General features: G+C 39.4%; 1 protein-coding gene across 4 annotated transcripts; it reads right to left on the bottom strand.

Annotated features, from left to right (window-relative positions):
- Nucleotides 1–1338: 1338 nt before the first annotated feature.
- On the bottom strand, nucleotides 1339–16545 carry ZNF839 (zinc finger protein 839). 4 transcript variants are annotated; one of them, XM_042446110.1, is made up of 8 exons: nucleotides 15958–16544; nucleotides 12412–13278; nucleotides 11091–11318; nucleotides 8322–8411; nucleotides 7567–7716; nucleotides 6365–6499; nucleotides 4909–5026; nucleotides 1339–2165 (listed from the first exon to the last, which is right to left on the bottom strand). In XM_042446110.1, the coding sequence occupies exons 1-8, from the start codon at nucleotides 16189–16191 to the stop codon at nucleotides 1900–1902; spliced, it is 2088 nt and encodes a 695-aa protein (XP_042302044.1). In that variant the 5' UTR covers nucleotides 16192–16544; the 3' UTR covers nucleotides 1339–1899. The 4 variants fall into 4 exon arrangements, with proteins under 4 accessions (XP_042302044.1, XP_042302043.1, XP_042302042.1 ...); XM_042446109.1 differs by having other exon boundaries at nucleotides 1339–2168; nucleotides 12412–13275; nucleotides 15958–16542; XM_042446108.1 differs by having other exon boundaries at nucleotides 1339–2168; nucleotides 15958–16541.
- Nucleotides 16546–16923: the final 378 nt, after the last annotated feature.

Genomic DNA, 16923 nt, shown 5'->3' with positions numbered 1-16923 from the left:
CAAGATTTGGGTATCTGGTTGTCTGTCTGGACAAGCATGTAGGAATATTGGATGACATGCTGAAAGTGAAGGAGCCCCCAGACTGATTGCCATGGTCTCCAGCCAAATGATGCTGTGCTTTTGTTTGGCAAGTTCCTGTCTCCTATAGGCTGAAAGACTCTGACAATGTGCCCCCGAGTGCCAAGGTAACCTAAGGAGACCACCCCCAAATCAAGCATGTTTTTAGATTCTTACTATAAGTTTTTAAAATGTTTTATCTTGTGAGCCGCCTTGGGCCCTATTCTGGGGGGAAAGCAGCATAAAAATGAAACAAATAAATATGTTTGCCTCAGCAGCACAGGCAGTTCTGGTAGTAGAGAAGATAGAAGAACAAGTCTTTTTCCGGCTCTAAGAGGGCTCCCTCATCTTTGGCCTTGGAGATGGGCTCACAGGGGAGCTTTGAACTATGGGAAGTTGGGCTTCCCTCGAGCCTCCAAAACCTTGCGCATCCCAAGTATGGAATCCCTCAAAAACCAAATGGAAGGAAAAAATAACTGCCACGATTTAAAATGGGGAACATGGCTGTTTAAAATCAGGAGGCAAAGATAAAGTGGGAAACTTCTTAAGAAGGTGATGGAGGGACAGGTTGCTTATCTGTAACTGTAGTTACATATTTACTGGCGATGTAAGCGTAGTGAACAAACTGAAGTCTGGGAAATCAAAAAACGTCCAAATCACAAAGGACCAGGTTTCAACAGTGACCAGAAACGCTTTTGCACAGTTATAACGAATGCACCAACTGTGCCCTTTCCTGGAGAAGTCAGATCTGGCCATAGACGTGCATGTCTTGGTTACATCCTGTTTGAACTACTGTGAAGCACAATGTGGGACTTCCTTTGAAAAGTGGTCAGAAACATCAATTTGTTATGAATGTGCCCACTCTGAGGTACTAATTGCATAGTTCCTTGAATCTGGTTTTAGAAATATTCCCTATCCTCTAGGTCAGGATGATGAGCCAAATCTATTGTTACAGGAATGATTCCTTTCTTCCCAACTGAGACATTTATTTTCAATAAGTGGAAACACAGGTACTCGTGAAGCATATTGTTTGTTAACTTTAACTGGGACTGTGGAGTAAACTTTTTAATTTTTTATTTTACCTAATACCTGAAGCAGCTCTGAATATTAATTATAATTTACTTTACAAAAAAAGCAGCGCAACATATTTGGCCAATACCTTCTTCTCCAGAGAAACTCAATTAAATAATGCATGTTACTCAGCATTACTTTCCCTTTTCCTATACATTTATTTTTCAGGCAAGTTAGTTGCAATATTAAGGAAAACTGAGTAAACAGAAGTCCTAACATTAATATTTAATGAGAAAAAATACACATTTTAAGACGTTGGTTACAGAATGCATTTACAAATCTTATAATTTCATTCCCAGCAGGTTCTTTGCCTTTATCATGACTGTACATTACTAGACATTTTCCAATAAAACTGCTTGAACACGAGTATTAGCAGATTAGTAACTAGACTGCTTTAGATCTGAACCAATGAACAGCGCCAATAAACTAAACAATTCCTCCCTCTCATCCATCATCTAATGCTATAATTTTCTGCTACTGTATTCTCCAGTATTATGTCCCACATGTTTATTCAGTAACTTCACAGGATTGTCAAAGAGCTTTTAAAAACTTAAACAGGAAATGCTCTCTGCCTGAGACCCAAATGATCTGTTTCTATAGTGTTTAAAACTGTTTAAGCAATCAGATCATTTAGGATGTTCAGAATTTGTCAGTAAAATTTCCTTTTGCCTGAAGCCCTTTCTACTTTTTCATTCCAATAGTTTCCTTCATGTACTGACGAGGTAGAATTCTGACTATCTTTCAGATGCTAAGAAATTCGAGAATTCAGCATCACATCAATTCCTGTGAGCCTGCTTGCATGAGCTTTTCATCTGAACTGACTGCACTGTCAGTTGCAGTCAATTCACCCCATGAAGATAAGCAGCCTGAATATTCCAGTTCTGATTTCCTCAAAGGCAGCATGCTCTGAAACCTCACTTGTGTGTTCTGATCATATAAATCCAAGTTAGCTTGATCATTTGCAATTTCTTCTTCAGGTGATTCATGTTCCTCTTCCCATAATGCACTTCCAGACTGAACACTTGCTGCACAGCTCCCTACTAGAATAAAATCGTAAGAATTTAAGTAAACAAATACTAATTGACAATATGTAGTCTTAAAACATCAGGTGATCAGAATATATTCGCTGGTAATTGTTTTTGTTACTGAATATTGCTAAATGACACATTACTTATTTAGAATGTTTAAAGCTGTTTAGCTCAGAAATGAAGCACTGAACTGTGCTGTATGTTATCAAAGCTTCAAGTAAGGCTACAGAGAAAATAAACAGTGGCCAAAAGTAGTACATTTATAACTTAAAGTAAATACACTAAATTATGCTCTGGAAAGTCCTTTTCTCTTTGGAAACACTGTGGGGTGGGGTGACCTAAGAGCTTACATTGAGAGAGGGATGAAGATCAATATGGGTTCAGATACATACTTAACCAAGGCAGGATTATTTGGAAAGTTAGCTATCTATAGTTCTTCACTCTCCAGTTTAGAATTAGTACAGAACAAACATGCAAATCAATTTTATCAGACCATTATCAGATTTGCCTGCCTGCCAAGAGAAGTAGGAAGCTAATAAAAGATGCAAATAGTTTTACATACTAAGGGTTCTTGGCTTATGCTTCTTAAGCAGAAGCCGCTACTCTTGCATACCATGCTGTAAACTACTTTTGAAATTACTTTCAAAAGTACCATATATACTCATCTATAAGAAATTAATGCCCTCAAATTGACCCTAAAATCCTGGGTCAACATATACAGGTTGATACACTAATACTGTTTAGAAAGGTCCTAAAACAAGTATGATGCCCACTCACTGTTTGTGCCTCAAAGCAGCTCTCTCTCTCTCTCTCTCTCTCTCTCTCTCTCTGTGTGTGTGTGTGTGTGTTTGTGTGTGTGAATGAGTTTCCCAATCCAATTTGAAAGCCTTCTCTTCCCATCAAAGAAATATTCCATTTGACATCACTTCCTTCCCAGTCCAATTTGCAAGCCTTCTCTTTCCATCAAAGAAGCACCCATTTAACTCCACTACAGTCCCTTCTCAATCCAATGTTAAAACCTCTCCTCTAGCACCTGGGAATCAATGTTAGGTAGTCAGGGAAGGTCCAGAGGAGAAGGAACAGAAGTGGTGTTTTTCCCTTTCCATCCTTTGTTATAGCCCCCTAAGTTTCCCCTTTCCATCCTTTGTTATAACCCCTAAGTTCTACCCTTGACTTATCCATGGGTCGGTCATATCAAATTTCATGATTCTGACCCTGAAATGTTCCCTCAACTTATACATGAGGTCGACTTGTACACGTGTATATACGGTAGCTTGGTCGGGCCAGTACTGGATAGCTCCCAAGTGACAACACAGCACACAACTATTATCTACCCTGCCTCACGCACCACCGCAAGCAGCAGCCCTCTCTCTGGTGAGAGGGAGCACCAGGTCCCCTCTTTTCCTCCTTCATCTGTACTGTGTAGTTGTGGCAAATCCTTCCTTTCCCCTCCACTTGTCAAAAGACAGATGACAAGTGTGTGTGTGGGGGGGGGGGGGGGGGAGGAATTATAGGTAGCTGCTCCCAGCCACTGCTGTAGCACACTTGTACAGACAAACAGCCACCTGTGACAAGGGGTAGGCTGCAGTCAGTTGGTAGCAGGTATCTGGATTTACTGCTGCCATTTGCCTGACTGAGGGAGCTGAGGTGACTTCTAGGTATAAGCAATCAGCTTGCTTGCTTTCTTCCTATAAAGCTACTCTGCTGTTCATTAAAGCCACTGCAAGTTGAATGGCAGCAAAAAGAGGAGCCACCACACATGGCAGCAGCCACAGATGAAAAGAGAGGAACTGTTACAGTGTAGGGTATTGTCATTTGTAGCAAGAAGCCTCAAAAATGTCATTTTTTCCAGCTGTTTAACTCCCACAACAGGCCCCATTATTCAGACCTGATGTAACCTTCTCGATGGGTAAAGGACTGGGGCAACTGTCTCCATGCCAAGCTCCAAAAAAACCAGAAGAGATACATGCTTAGAAAACTCATCCTCATCCCAGTGAACCAGCTCAAAATTAGTGATGTGATGAAGGTACTTCAACTCAAAGGAGTTAAAATCCATGCTTCATGGCTGGTATGGAAATAGCAATCCCAGCTGGTTTTGAGGAAAAGATTCAACAAGGACTATGTGAACGATGTAACAGATTTTGGGAGGCTAGAAACAGTCCATTGGCTGTGCACTCAACACAAGCTTTCTGGGTGGCCTCAGGCCACTCATGCTTTCAGAGTCTAACCTACTTTACAGCATTGTGAAAATTAAATTATGAAAACCCATGCGCTAAGGTCCTTGGCAAAAGGACATTATTGATAGCATGCCTCAATGACAGACCCAGGAGCCATTTTTCACCCTAGAGATCCAGTGCAATAAAAACCATCCCTCAAAAACAAAACCAGAAGAAGTGGCAGAAGTCTACTGGTTTTGTTAAAACCCCTTATGAAAGGTGAAACAAGGGGGCAATTTAAACAGAGTAACACCATTATTAGAAGCTTCTAGGACTCGTGATTCTTTAAACTTTTTTTTAGAAACGGGGAGAAACACAGCCTGCATGTTGCTTACCTCTAGAATAAAAAAAGCAAATGTTCTTACATGACAAGATTTCCATAAAAAGATTGCATGTACAGCGCTGTGTAAATTTACAGCGCTTTATAAATAAAGCTTAATAATAATAATAATAATAATAATAATAATCTGAACAAGCCTCTCTTTCCCCCTATCCAATATTATCATAAGACAAAAATGTTAAAATTCAGGTACTACCTTTATATGTAGAACTTCCTTCTTTTATTCCATTATGGTTTGAATAATCACTATTCATATTCTCTAGTAGATGTTGCACTCTGCTCTTTTTTGCTAATGGCAATATTTCATCTGAACTCTGTCAACAGAAGTTAGGAATAAAACACCTTATTTAACTTTGAAAGAATTATAATAAAAAAAAGTTTGAGCAATTTAGAACTCAGCTGCACAATTTCATTCAGCAGCACTTTATGCCACATGAATCAAAGATTTATAACCCAAGTTAAAGAAATTCTGCAAAATCAAACTTGCTACACTTATTACAACTAGAATAAAACCAAGTAAAGAAAAGTAGGAGTTAATTACAAGGGATGTTTTATAAGACGAGTTTTATACAAGGACAGCATAACAATCCATAACACTACACAACCAAAAGTTAATGAACAACTTTTGTTATAACAGTTATTAAAGTTCAAATTTTGGGAAGAAAAATGTAAGTAATTTTCTTTCTTTTTTTAATATTTTCTTTATTAGATTAGATTTATTACATTTTGACAGAAAATATACCAAGTGATAAGTAAGATTCTACAAATAAAATTGAAATTTGTTCCGGAATTGTTTTTGTTAAATATTGTAGAGTATGAAGTGGAAAAGACACATGGTAGAATTTTATTTAATATGCCATCAACAGCAAGTATGTTATTGGCGAAAGAATGGAAGCAATCAAAAATCTCAGAAGTAGAAGACTGGATAATGAAACTGTGTGAAGCTATAGAAACAGACAAACTCACCAGAATCTTACAGAAGCAAAAAATGAATAAACTATCGGAAGATTGGAAAAATGTAACAGAATTTATTTAAGAAGAATGGAATATAACATGTGACAAAACACTATAGATATGTATCATGGAAATTTGGTTAAATTTTATTACATATATTTGTACTTATTTAACTCTCCTGATATTAGTGTAAAGTAAGATAAGTATACTTCTGTGCAATAAATCTTTGAAGTATTAAGATGAAAGGAATCACTAAAGAGAATGCAGACTACTAGACAACCTTTTTTTAAAATAAGAAATATATTTCAAAATAGGTATAAAATCACAAATGTTAAAATAACTTAATATGTGAAGCACATAAAAAAATTATAGAATACTGGAAGACATCAAGGAAAGACGAACATAGGAAGTTTTTTTTAATTTGATTTATTGTGTGTGTGCATAAGGTTAAATGGTAGATATGTAAGAATCGATTTGGTTGTTAACAATTTGTTTATGTACTGTTGTTTTTTGTAGTTTTGTATATGTTGTTTTTAATGGCTAAAAATTTAAGTAATTTTCAACCCAGCTGTAGCACATGTAGTGACACATATTAAAGCAAGACACATCTATCCTCCCCCCCAAAATCACCAACACATTTAGTATACTGCCAGAATTGTAAATCCTTATTAATATGGCAGAATTCACAAGTTCTGTACCTCAGCTGCATGTTTCTGTCCTACAGTTTTGGTAAATACATGGTCATCAGTAGTTTTAATGCACTCAGAAGAACAGTTTGCTTCAGTCTTTTGCAATACAAGAAAACTGTCTGTAATTCCTAGTGATTCAGCCACCTATGAAAGCCAAGAGAAGAACAACAGGAATTCAACTAACATTTACACTGCAAGGGCCAAAGGACAATACCCAGGGAGAAAAGAACAAGCATTAAAATAATAATCATAAAATATTACGCTTGATCAAGTTGTGGTCTGCCTGCGTATCTGGCAGTTACGTGGGAAAGACCCTATCCTGTCCTAAACTAGAAATGAATACTGAGCCCTGTAAAGTATTTCAGCATTCCTATAGTAAATAATAAAGTTGAAGAATTCAGGAATGTCAATAGTACTTTCTTCCCTCATCTGAAAGATAATCTCCCCAAAACACTTTAAACACAGCAAATAAGATTTGAAAACCTACTGCATTTTTAAAAAGTAGATCATTCATACATACATACATACTGTCAAAATATGGAACCAGTATCCAGGACAATCAACCAGTCAGTTTTATGAAGAATAAACAGGACTTTATTGATAGCTCCAAGATCAGCAATTCAACTCCATTCAGTGTTTAAGCTGAGACTAACCCCTCCCAGCAAAAGCAACACATAAAACCCCCAGATTTGTCTACTCCACCCCCAGCCAAAAGCCCACGCAGCAAAATCCCCACCTCTTTTTCACATTACTCATCCTCCATTACTCCACCATAGCTTCTATTCCTCTATGCTCTAAGCTTGCATTCCAAGCCTCTGAGAGAGACCTCCAAGAACACTAGATAACAGCCACCTGGTACCACTCAGCTCCCCTACATAACTACATCTATACTAGCCATAGCAAAAGCATCCCAACCCCCATCATCCCCACACACATAAAACATATATCTGATAGAATACTACCAGGATTCTAACACATAGACACACACCAACTATTATTGTGTTTACTTTTAAACAATCACAATAAGGTATGCAAAACAGAAGACACAAAGTCAATACAGTATTTTTGATCAGAGTTATTTGAGATCCAACACTGTAAATTAATCTTCACGTTCTTTTTAAAGAAAGTTGTGCTGTCTGATTTCACCCATATATATTTTGGTTCATGGAACATGGCTAACAACAAAATGCAACTCTCCAGCCTATAATTACCTTTGGATTTCTTACTTCCACGGGCTCATTTAATTCAGAATTCGCAATATAGTCTTCACACATCTTCTTTACCACAGCATGCAGCTCTTCGAACTCCTGATACACATCTAGAAAGAGTGCTTTTTTCTGATACTTTTGTTTTTGTTCTACCTGGTAAAAACAAAAAGTATTTAAAAATCATAAGATATAAATTCCATTCAAGCCCATCATCATGGAGAAAGGCGCTAGGTGATCATACACATGGTACACTATTAGAACTAACTGTAGGAAGCACCTTATGAATCATTATTAGGGAGTATCATACTCCTCTTGACTGCATAATTCTGATAGAACTAGAGATTTGGAGCAGAGGTCCCAGTTCCTCTGTCTGCTACTGGCTTAAGCTGAGAAAAAGAACAGGTAGGCAGTTTTAAGAATAGTATAGATGTTACTTATTTATTGGATTTATTGGAATAGACAACACAGCTTGAATTCCAAAGTCCATAAACATAATTAAAAGCTATAGATGCCCATAACACCAGCTTTGAGATAAACTACTGGCAATGGATAGATTGCACTTGTTGCTTCTGATAAGAAAAAAATATATGAGGATAGCAATGGTTTCTTGTATAAACTATTAATTTAGAACATGGTGAGGAACATGATTCGCTTCTTCCTTACAATTTCCTAAGATCCTGGTTAATCGGAATAACCCATTTTTTTCAAACCACTGCAAAATTGGATTTAAAGAGGAAATGCATACTCAGGAAACTTACCTTCATCAGTAAAAATTCAAATACAGTAACTTTTGTAAGGCGTAGAACAGCCAGCTCCATCAAATCTTCATTAGCACACTGCTGAGTCAGCTAAAGACCAGAATAATTTATTTAGAGAAGCCATAACATCGCATTAATAAATTGTCAGCTCTAAATGCATGAAGATTAGAAGACAAAAAAATTATTTCAAAAGACAGATAAATTAAGCCACTGAGAAGTGCCAATGTTAGGAAATAGTCCCTATCTAAATAGCTAGAATGACTGAATTTTAAAACTTTCAAATGGCTATATCCAAAAGACAGCATTATTCAGTGTGCAACATATAAACAGGCATACTCCATTTAACAAAGCCTCTGATAGTGAAATTGTTCTCCCAGCACCTTTCCTCCTCATCCTCTGTCTAGATGGAATTTTTAAAACTGCATTGGCAATGAGAAGATATGAAAATGGCCTGGAGAAAAACAGACTTTTGGTGTCAGTTGCTGCAGAATACTATGGTAAAGAATTCAATAAAACTTAGGATGGGAATGATTAGGATTCTACTCTAGCCAATCCTGTGTGTGCTTGGCTACAACAGGCGAGACAAACAGCAGCTGCCTCCAGCATCCCTTAGTAAGTGTGCATAAGTGTGCATGAGCACCAGAAAAGATTAAACAAGTGAAAGCAAATAAGTCTCCTCTACCAGCTATCTCCAGCATGTTAAAAAAAACAAACAAACCAAAAAACCCACAGATACAGAGGTTTTGGCAACAAAAGTGGGGACCTGTGGGGAAAAGTGAAGTATTCTGGAAAGGCCTTCAGGTGGTCTCTAAAAAATTTAAAATGTTTGTTTACATATGCAAGACTTACCAGAACTTGATATTTAATTTCAATGCTAATTTTGAACAGAAAGTTTCCTGAAGTATGTTGAACTGCTCTTCTTTTTTGTGGTGTAGAAACCTGTCCCTATTCTTTCCATGGTATTTCAGCCTCTGACAAAAAAAATTCTGTTGAGGTAATGCCAAGGAACACATTGACTTTGCTAACGGAGGCATACCTATATTGTATAAAATTTAACTTTCTCTGCCAACCTTCTGAAAGGCATTCCTCCATTTGTTCTTTTACTACATCAATTGCTAGTTAATAGGTAGAATATTACCTAGGTAGAAATACACTGCCTGCGACCTTCAAGTACCTCCCACATTCACCCAGATGTCATCCCACAGTGCTCAGCCACACAGTCACACGTGTGATACTCCGCCAGTACAGTGCATAGGTGCTTCGGTGTGTGAGTGGTACACTGGCAAAGCACAATGTATGAAGGCCCCTGTATATGCCTCCTTCATCACATGCCCCCCCCCCCCTTGCTGGACTGTCTGGTTTGTGTATATTGTAATTACATCCATTGGAATTCTTGCACTTTCATTTCTTTGCTTTACTGCAGACCCACACTCACATCGGGGCATTTATATGCAGCTGCGAATAGGTACATTTTCTACCTGGAGTCAGACTGTCCTGGCTTCTTTTTGTTCTGTTTTTTCGCCCCAGAGCACAGCTTTGGTCCAGTTTACAGCTGCTTTCGAGGCATGCGCCATCTAAACACCCCAGCTTAAAGTGGCTGGAAACCACTTTTGTCTGTCTGTTTCACCCACTAAAGTCCAAAACACACTGCAGAAATAATCCCGTTTGAGACCGCTTTAACTACCCTGGCTCATTGCTAAGAAATTCTGGGAACTGTAGTTTATTGTGGCACCAGAGCTCTCTGACAGAGAAGGCTAAATTTCTCAGAAAACTACAGTTGCCCTGGCTCAATGTTAGGGAGGTCTGGGAACTGTAGTTTTGTGAGGCATTCGGCCTTCTCTGTCTCAGAGCTCTGGTGACACAATAAACTACAATTCCCAGGACTCCCTAGTGCCAAACCAGAGCAGTTAAAGCAGTCTCAAACTGGATTATTTCTGCGTTTTGGACCTAAGATAGTACTTTAAAACCTGAACTAAAAACAATTAAATGCAATCTTGCTTAACTTCACTCAAGCTTGCTTACCTTATTCAAGCTAAGAAACCTTTTCATACTATCAAATTATTTTTACCTAATACATTGTTAAAATGAGCTACAACCTTTTAAGCATTACAGTTAGATTACAGTTTGCCCTCCACATCTGTGGCTTTGATTATTCAGGGATTTGATTAATGTATTCTATCTAGGAATCTCTTTGTCCTCCAGCATGACTCTGTTGTCAACTTCTGCCAAAAGTTACACTGGAGGACCTAAAAATTCCTAAAGAGAACACTTCTCTAGGTATTTGTAGGTCTTCCAATGCAATTTCACGGTCATAATCTGGCAGATCTTGACCACAGCATTGCCCTGGATGGCCTAGAAGTGTTTTCTCAGGTAAAAGGGGAAAAATTATTTGCAGTTTTTCCACTTTCATGGGGTCCTGTGCCCCTTACCCCAGCGAATGTGGAGGTTCCACTGTAAATCCATAGAGAACTGCCTCTCAGGCTATTTGATATGGAGAACCAGATTTTCCCCCCTAATATGCCAGGGGCTGATAACATAATCGTGCCCATTGGCTAAAATTTTCTTTCTTTCTTTCTTTTCCTGGAACCATTTGTGGACCAGCATCCTATGGTTCATGGACTGGTACTGGTCCACAGACCACCACTGCTGAGACTCAACTGGACTTAATTCTGAATAAATACTGAAGTATAAACACTGAAGGCCTAAAAAATAATGCAGCTAACTATCACTCGACAAATAAGCTTGAACAATTATGAAAGGGAATCATACCTCATTCAGCCTAGCTTTCCTTCTAAATATACTGTGGTGCTTTGAAGACATATTATTATGACACTTGGAAGTGAATTGACCAGATCTGCTAGATCTTCCAGAATACCTTGTTCTTTCTGTCTGCTTTGATTGGCTGTGCCTTCGTCGTCTGGCTCTTCCACAACTAGAGTGTAACAGATGGCTGCTTAGTTGTTCTGCAGACTTTCTATCTTCTGTAGATGTGTCAGGCTTTTAAAAAAAAGGTTCACAAAAAATCTTTGTAAATTATGTTGTTATAATTCCATCTATTTGAAATAATGGTAATAATCATTCAGTCTACAACACCATTAGTTAGAGGACTATAGACTTCTTGCAGCTTGCCTTAGACCCTTGTAGTAATGTTTCAAGAGTTACTTTGAAATAGCCTTATCCACTCCCAGAAACAAATATAATTCACACTTTGAGGGGAGAGAGCATGGACAGGGCAACAATAAAACCAAATGATAAGGCTCCAGGCTTCTCCATTGTGGCAACTGAAAAGCAGCAGTTATCTGTTACTTGCAAACTAATTTCAAATAGTATTCAAGGTGCAATCTAATTTCATTTGAAGAAGAGAAAGCAACAACCAACAGCACTGTTTTGCATTGCTGCGCCATAGCTTAACTATTCAGTGATCATTTCTAATAATTTAGACTATTAAACAATCTTTAAAGACGCTACATATAACCAACAAGATACTTCATATGATGAATCCATGTTTACATAAGCCTCTACTCATTAAGTTTATATATGTTTATTAAAAAGTCTATACAGCATGATTGTAGGCCTCCCGGTCCATATTTAAAAACAGTCTTTATACCACATGGCTGTTGTTATCAGCCTCCAACCTAGGTAGGTTCCCTCCATAATGCACAGCAAGAACTGCCTGTAGTTCTCATTCTTTCTAACCTAAACAAGTGCTGGGCTTTTAAGATTAGAAAAAAACAAATCAAGCCTGCAGCTTTTAAAATACAAGTTTATATTTAAAGATGTGAAGATCTGGGATAGAAACTCACAAAAGAAATTTACCTGCATTGTCTACAAAAATTCTAGAGGTAAGGAATATCTTTTTCTGTTTTTTAAAATACTGTATATGTTTCCTTGACCTTCACATCCTCTTTCTCTGTCAAAAATATCTTTTCCAAGCTCAGACCATACTCTGAGGATACAAGAATGTGGAGGTGAGGATACAGCTTATATGGGAGAAAACAGGAAGAGGACCAGGAGATGAACATTACCCAAACAGTTTATAAAGATTGCCTCCAATTCCCTTAAGATTCTTTACAAAGAAAATTTGTATTACCTGTCCCTCACTCTCTTTTAGAAGACCTTTTTCCAATTCTATGTCTATTCCATTTTCATTTACTAAACCAACAGTAATTGGTGGTGGTGAAAAAGAATGCTGGGTATTTTCACTGCTACTCTTTCCAGTGTATTCCGGTGATGTATTTCTGTGAGGTCTATTTATAAGGGAAGATTGTGATTCTTGTTGTCCATGATCTGGATTAAGTTTATAGTGCCGTGCCAATCCTCCTTGTCCTATATAAGATTTTTCACAACTTTGACATTTAAACAATTTTGGCCTCAAGTCAAACTCAAATAATGAACATGTTTCCTCTTCCATGCCACCTTCATCATCTTCTAAATTCAACTCAAAATAGTCATCGGAATCCGACTGGTAATAGTCAGCCAAAGCTTCAGTTTTAATGAATTTATAATCCATAGCTTTATATTTGGGAGGGCGTGAAATCCTCCCAGAACGAGTCTTCACCTTCAAAGATTTCTTCTCATGGCTTATAAATGAGTTTTCTGAAATCAGAGCATTATTTGGAGAATCCGCAGGAGCTATTGCAGCTGGCTTGTTTTTCTGTCCCAGTGTAGCTATCTTACCTACAGATATTTGCCCAAGGGGGTGTAAAGAACTATGCAAGAGCAACTGAACTGTTGGTTCAGAAGAATTATGTAAGAAAAATGGCTGTGACTCAGTTCCCATAACAGGGCGCATATGAATAATTTGAGGGTTAACACTGAGGCCTAAAATACTGGAATTCTCTTCAACTGGCTGAGGTATGGTTACATTTTCTGGATGAACCACTGCAGGACTTAGGGCTGACTTGTCCTCCTTTTTTGTCTTCTCAGGCTGTACTTGAACACAGAGGGCTTCCAACTGCTTTAAAAAAAGGATTAAAATTGTTTAAACACAAATTTACATGCATATACATACCTCTACAGTATTCTATGTCCACCTCATATATATATAATGCTTCCTGCAAAAACTCAGGCCTGACAAATGACTCTATGTAAGTGATGATTCGCACAAGCATGTTCATCACTTAAAGCCTAAGCATCAAATGATGTCTTACAAGTGTAAATGCACCACCACAGAATAAAGCCTTCAATTCACTATCTACCACATCATAAATACTTTGCAAGTGAGGCAAAATCACACACAGTACTCCATTTGAAATATACCTTAATCTTAAGTGCAGCCAAGTGATGAGCATCTACTAGCCACATGAATCACCTCACCTTTTACAGAATGTGATTCTGAATGTTTATGTTTTTATACAGTACCCATATGGATGATCTACATGAGCCTACCCCCAAAAGTGGTAATTCATGTAATTCAAGCACTCATGCAGAGTAAGCCAGAGACCTTATGAAGGAGATCAATTTTCAATAGGTGAGACAGGGTGAAGAAAAAAAATGTAGCATCAATTGTGGGTGAGGAACATGTCACCCACCAACAAAATCTGGAGGACCACAAGCTCCCCATCCTGGTGTTAGTTACTTGTTTATCTTATACCCATAATAATAATAATAATAATAATAATAATAATAATAATAATAATAATAATAATAATACATTTTATTTATAGACTGCTATTCCGCAATGATCATAGCGGTGTTAATCAATTTCTTGTTCAAAGGCTATAAACGTTAGTTGATGCTTTATCAATGGGCGCTAATGATTAGGTCCTAATGACTAGTCACTAGAAGACAGATTCCTGCTGATTGCAAATATCGACATGTTTATTTTTAATATTTTGACACCATCTTTCTGCCAAAGCCACCAGGCTGGTATACAACAAATTTAAAAAGAAATACAAATCACATAATAAAATCATTAAGTACATCAACAACAACAAGACTAATTAAAAGTAATTCCCTGCTAAAGAAATGTGGCTTGGCATCTTTTCTAGAGGGAGGTGGGGACAATTCAGTTGTGTAGCATGCATTCTATCACCTGAGAGAATTTAAGAGGAGGTCCTGTCACCTGATATCCTCAGAAGAGCCTCTCCTGTAGATTTTAATAACTGGTCAGATTCATAGTGAGATAGGCAGTTCCTTAGATAGTCAAATCCTAAGCCATTTTCCTAAGTCTAATCATTATCTTTAATGGAACCCTTGGTGTTAGAAACAGAGAAAGTGATGTGAGTTGGAGTTAGTTAGCTAGAGTCAGTCAGGATTAGATATATCAGCAGTAATATTTAATGTTATGTTCAACTTCTGCTTAAGAAATCACTTTTGTATTGACGTTGCATCTCTGCAAAAGCTACATAAGGGTTATTGGAATGCTGGACTCTGTAGTCCAGGGGTGGCAGCAATTGTTCAAAGTGGAGGAATCAGATGAATAGTTTCACACAGGAACCAGGAGAGCATTCAGAGGTTCCTCACATTTGGTGGCATAGCAGTGGAACAGGAGGTGGTCCTCACATTTGGTGTCAGTGGTGGGGATAATAAGTAGAAGCCTCCACAACTGGTGGCAGTGGTGAGATTAGTGGAAGCCCTAACAAAGCGCCCACCTATTTCTACTGGCGGGGCTTCTCCTTCCTTCCACTGAGGATCCTGTGGCCAGAAAATGACTCCCAGATCAGCAGTCTAAACATAATCAAGCTATGGTTGTTGCCAAATCAGACTAACTCACAAATTGGGGGAGAGAGGCTAAAGGACTAACTAACTAGGGATCCCAAACCACTTGAAGTTACCAAGCTGATTCTGAGGGAGACTGCAATACCTTTCTGAACAGTAACAAATACAGCCCCTCTGTGTGCCTAGATGGTTGGGCACATCATGCTCTGGAAATGATTCCCCTGTGAGTTTTCAGCGGAATACAGCACCCCATATAGAATCACGGAGTTGGAAAAGTCCACAAGGTCCATCCAGTCCAACCCCATTTTGCCATGCAGGAACTCTCAATCAAAGCGCCCCTGGTTAAAGACCTCCAATGAAGGAGACTTAACTACAATCTCTGAGGGAGTGCGTTCCACTGTCAAACAATATCTGCAACACTACCAAGCCATGTGTACCCAATCTTGCAAGACTGAATTATGTGCCCATAAAGAATCTCTCTGTGTGTGAATCGGGACCCTGGCACGCTGGGCATGAATCCTGACTCTGGAGCCACGGTTCTCAACGCCTGGGTCCCAACCCCTTTGGGGAGGTTGGGCGGTCGAAGGACCCTTTTCACAGGGGTTGCCTGAGACCATCGGAACTATCTACGAAGTAGCAAGGAAAATAATCTTACGGTTTGGGGGGGGGGGTCACCACAGCACAAGGAACGTGTGTCAAAGGGCCGTGGCCTTAGGAAGGTTGAGGAGCACTGCTCTGAAGGGCCTGTCTCAGGTTTAAGGCAGCAGTCCCCAAACGGCGCCCTTTGAGAGCTTTCTTTTTGGACTCCATCTCCCAGAAGCCTCAGCCAAGTCGGCCAACAGCCTGGGATGCTGGGAGCTGAAGTCCAAAATCCCTCGAAGGGCACCGTTTGGGGAACGACGGGGACGTAGGCCCCAAAAGCCCTTCCCACCCGAGAAAGGCTCCCTCCTGACTGACCCCGCAAGGCCTACTATACCTTGGGCGGGAGGAGCCTGCTGAGGGCAACAGCCGCCTCCCCGGATCTGCCTTGGGCTGAAGACGAGGCCTCTCCGCTCGCTTGAAGCGATGCTGCGGCGGCGACGGGCGTCTCCTCGGCCGCCTTCGCTGCCTCTTCCGCCAACGTCCGCTCCGTGGCCCCACATCGAGCCGCCTCTCCCTCCTCGAACCCGGGAACTTCCTCGACGACGACGTTCCTCACAGGAGCCGCCATCTTAGTTGTCGCTGACGAGAAATCTCGCCCCGTCTCCTCAGCTCTCGCGAGAACTGACCGCAGACGGACCAATAGCGAGGCTTCCTTCGGCCGAAGCTACCCGTGTTCTGACGTCACTAGGGGGAAAAAGTGTAGCAAGCAACCCGGCTACGGAAGCCGTCGAGAGTCATAATTAGGTTGTGTGTTTTTAAACGAGGAGGGGCAGAACCACAGTTTTGTGTTTGCAAATATGTTCCGTGCCTCAGGAAAAACCGAAGGAGGAGCTGCACTGGGAAGTTCCGAATCAGGGCAGCTGCTTCTTACCCTGTTTAAATGCAGCTCTGGAGAGCAGATGTCAAACCCCCATCATGGAAACCCGCTGGGAGGCCTAGGGCAAGTCACACTCTCTCAGCCTCTGAGGGGGGCAGAGGAAAGCCTCCTCTGGACGAATCTCGCCAAGAAAACCCCGCGATAGGGTCGCCATAGGTGGGAAACTACTTGAAGGCACACAGCAACAACAACCATCATCATCATTACTTTTCATGATTGTATTTATAACCCACTCTTCAGCAATGCTTACAAATTGTTAATATAATATACTTATATTATTATTATTATTATTATATACTACTACTACTAATAATAATAATGTAGGGAGAAAGTGACTCTGCTTAGTCCTGTGGATGATTTTAAAGTTATGTTTATATATAAACGTAATTCAGGGCTGCTTACAATAATGAAAACATATCAAAA

Source organism: Sceloporus undulatus, chromosome 1 (assembly GCF_019175285.1).
Source record: "Sceloporus undulatus isolate JIND9_A2432 ecotype Alabama chromosome 1, SceUnd_v1.1, whole genome shotgun sequence".
Taxonomy (NCBI): domain Eukaryota; kingdom Metazoa; phylum Chordata; class Lepidosauria; order Squamata; family Phrynosomatidae; genus Sceloporus; species Sceloporus undulatus.
The sequence above is the reverse complement of the archived record's forward strand: the minus strand, read 5'-3'. Positions and strand labels throughout refer to the sequence as shown.